The sequence below is a fragment of the Sinocyclocheilus rhinocerous genome, unplaced genomic scaffold (assembly GCF_001515625.1).
Source record: "Sinocyclocheilus rhinocerous isolate Xijiao unplaced genomic scaffold, SAMN03320098_v1.1 scaffold3059, whole genome shotgun sequence".
NCBI lineage: Eukaryota > Metazoa > Chordata > Actinopteri > Cypriniformes > Cyprinidae > Sinocyclocheilus > Sinocyclocheilus rhinocerous.
In genome coordinates, this window is record NW_015632728.1 from 1,840 (window position 1) to 5,774 (window position 3,935).

A 3,935-nucleotide genomic window follows, 5' to 3' on the forward strand; every position below is an offset into this window, starting at 1 on the left:
ATATATATATACACAACTTTTTAAAAAATATTTTATTAAAATATTTTATGTCAGTTAATATCTATTTTATTTCAAGTAACGATTTTTTTATGGTTTTAGTTTTAATTTCAGTTTTAGTTAACTACAATAACACTGGTTTCTTCTGCTCACCAAGGCTGCACTGATTTAATAAAAAACTTAAATATTTTGTAACATTATAAATATCTTTACTGTCACATTTGATTAATTTAAAGCATCCTTGCGAAGAAAAAACATTAATTAATTTTTTTTTTAAAACTAATCCCAAACTTTTGAACAGTAGCGTAGATGAAGTCAGAATGTGTTTCACATCATACCTCAGAGCCATCACAGCGTTTTCTGGATCCGTGCAGTCCAGAGGAACCTCCTTCAGTGAACACAGAAGCTCCAGCTCCTTCATTTTGTTCTGTGGGCCACAAGACAAACCAAAAGAATCAATCTTTGCAATTACAGCATAAGCAGAATCAAACCACTGAATACAGTTGATAAATTCCCACACTCTCTGCAGCTGTTCAAGTACAAATGGCTCTATTACTCTTTAAAGGAACTGGCGATTCAGCACGAGTACATTTAATGACTGTCGATGGGCGACGGCTGGGGTTTTTTGGGGGCTTGAGGAGTGGTTATGAACAAAGTAGACATGTGCCGGTATTCAGTAATGCGATATATCACGATAATGAATATGCACGATATTGTTATCGTGGGCACTTCAAAATACAGAGAATAATTATGTATTACAAATTATTCCGAATGTTGATAAAGCAATAAGCCCCAAGAAGCCGTGGTTTACAGTGGATTTATAAGAGCTAAGGGGCGTTGTTAGGCATTAGCTGTTATTTTGTAAGATATAAAAAGATATCTTATAAAAGATATTTTGTAAATTTCCTACCGTAAATATATCAAAAGTTTATTTATCATTAGTAATATGCATTGCTAAGGACTTAATTTGAACAACTTTAAAGATGATTTTCTCAATATTTTGATTTTTTTGCACCCTCAGATTTTCAAATAGTTGTATCTCGAACAAATATTGTCCTATCCTAACAAACCATACATCAATGGAAAGCTTATTTATTCAGCTTTCAGATGATTCATAAATCTCAATTTTAAAAAAATGTCCCCTTATGACTGGTTTTGTGCTCCAGGGTCACATATTGTATTAATGAAATAAAAGGCCACTTAAGTGACTTAAAGAGAGACACTTTCATGATTATGTTTCTATGTACACTTTTAGAAAGTGACCTTTGTAATTAATGTCAAAAAATATGTTTCTTTAAAGTACATTTTAAATCATTATGTTTCAATAATCTTTTGTCACGCTGTAAAGAAGTGCACTTATTTTGATGTGTTGACTTACATACTAAAGCACATGGAAAGTACTTTTTAATAGTAATTTTAACTGTAGTGTGTGATTCGCTATTACATTTAGCGTTAATATATTTTAAATGCACTAAATTTCAACTTCAACATAACAAATGTGAAATTACAAAAATATATTTAAATACACGAGATACAAGTTGCAATATAAATGACATCAAAGTATATTTTTGTTTATCATAAATGTTTGTCAGTACATTGAACAGTACTTAATAACCATATTTCAAAGACAATAGAAGTAATTACATATAAAGAGGTCAAAAATCACTCTTAAGTTCAGCTAATTGCATCTAATATAAATTTAAACTACAATACATTTTCATTTAATTGCAATTAACATGCAATTAAGTGTCTAAAAACATCACCTTTAATCGCACACTTTTAAAGTATATTATTCCATAATAAGTACTCTTTTTGAAACCATGCCAAGTGTACTTCTTTTCACAAAGGATAACAATTATATGTCTCAGATTACCGACCTCAAAGAAGTGATAGTCGTGGAAGAAGGGAGAGTTGTTCTCCAGTTTGCCCTGCTGAGCTTCTTCTGCTTCATTCTGCCACTTCTGCTCCAGTTCAGCTACACTCTGAAACAAACACAGACGCAGGATACAATAACAGCATCACGCAGCATGCATATGAGATAATAACAGCATCACACAGCATGCATATGAGTTGTAAAATGTTGCTGATGTATTAAACATTGTTGATTATATGTTTAAATTTGTAGTATAACAATACAATTATATATATTACATATTATATATAATTTAATATATAATATCGTTTAATATTATTTATTTAACGTTTCTTTGTCCATCTTCAAATTCAACTTTACTGACTATTAAATTTTGCATTTGATCATATGGAAGCAACCAATGAAATATGTACTTATTTATTGTTTAACAACATGTTTCAAACTATTTTTTTTTTTTAATATGTCAATATATTAGGCAAGTTTGTAAAGTGTTTAATTTATATTTTTACTTTTGAATCAATAAACGGATAACTGATTCCTTCCTTTTGGAAGTGGGGTTTCTAGTCCTCTACACATTAAATGTTCTGCTATCATTAAGTTACATTCCCCTCATATGTAGTCTCCATATCATGTGCTCACTTGATGCTGGGGCGAAACTGAGGCCGGCCTCTCCCAGACAGCTCCCTCAGGCGGCCCATAATGCCCGGGGGTAAGTGGATGCGGGGGAGCTCACAGCAAGCCCCCGGCATGAGGACGTCTGAAGGATAGGTGAACTCTCGCTCCTCATCAATGGTGAGAGGCAGAGGAGACGGAGACGGCGTGAGGGCAGGAGAGATCGCACCATTAGCCTCCACCTGCCACTGACACCTTACACAGAACAGCAACAAAAACATATATTAAACACATTCAACAAATGTGACCCTGGAGCACAAAACCAGTCTTAAGTCGCTGGGGTATATTTGTAGCAATAGCCAACAATACATTGTATGGGTCAAAATTATAAATTTTTCTTTTATACCAAAAATTGGATATTCAGTAAAGATCATGTTCCATTAAGATATTTTGTAAATTTCCTACTGTAAATATATCAAAACTTAATTTTTAATTAGTAATATGCATTGCTAAGAACTTAATTTGGACAACTTTAAAGATGATTTTCTCAATATTTGGATTTTTTTGCACCCTCAGATTCCAGATTTTCAAATAGTTGCATCTCGGCCAAATATTGTCCTATCCTAACAAACCATACATCAATGGAAAGCTTATTTATGCAGTTTTCAGATGATGTATACATCTCAATTTCACAAAATGTACCCTTATGACTGGTTTTGTGGTCCAGGGTCACAAATATGCATTAAATTTATCAAATATGACAGTAAAGACATTTATAATGCTATTCTTTTTTCTGAAGAAAAACAAAGATAAATAATGAAGAAAAGCCAAAATATTAAATCTCATGGATGTATATTCCACTATATTGTAGTAGGGGGTCAAAATGACAATTTCACTTGAGATTTGGAGCCAAATTACTGGGGGTCAAAATTACTTCTGTTATTTTTACACAGAAATGGGTACTGTAGGTCTGTTACTGTAACATCTGTTGACTTTAGTAATCTTTATTGCATCATAAGCCAAAGCTGACCATTCAAATATAACAAAAGCAGATAACTCCAACAGTCGATTTTTGGCAAAAGCAGATAACGTTAACTCCACATTTCATGTTTTAGAGTTTTAAAAAACACTTGTTTAATCTTTGTAATCTCCTCAGATGACAATGTAGATGCCTGACAAACGTTGTTGTTGTGATCATAAACGTTATGGATGTGATTACACGCAATACACGGAGCTTTTCCCTCAACATTGTAACGCGCTGCTTTTGCAAGCTTCCGTGAAAACGTTTCAGCTTTTATTTTCCTTTTTCACCCTGAAGAAGATATCACAGGTTGATCAAGTTCGTCGAAATTATCCATCCTCGATCACTTTTAGTCAGCTTTGACGAAACTCCTCTCAGCAAGCACAACTTTTCGAAGTGAAAGTAGCCTTGTCACCTGACCTGAATACAGCG

The 3,935-nt window shown here is 33.1% G+C and overlaps 1 protein-coding gene across 1 annotated transcript in view; it reads right to left on the reverse strand.

Annotated features, from left to right (window-relative positions):
• The window catches only part of LOC107742923 (probable E3 ubiquitin-protein ligase HECTD4), a gene marked incomplete at its 3' end in the record, with an annotated part of 49,334 nt that overhangs the window by 1,811 nt on the left and 43,588 nt on the right, over positions 1 to 3,935 (reverse strand). Inside the window, exons 24-26 of the mRNA XM_016556010.1 lie at positions 2,510 to 2,737; positions 1,875 to 1,977; positions 336 to 424 (exon numbers count right to left, since the gene is read on the reverse strand). Coding sequence (XP_016411496.1) covers positions 336 to 424; positions 1,875 to 1,977; positions 2,510 to 2,737 — 420 coding nt within the window. The remainder of the gene's footprint in view (positions 1 to 335; positions 425 to 1,874; positions 1,978 to 2,509; positions 2,738 to 3,935) is intronic.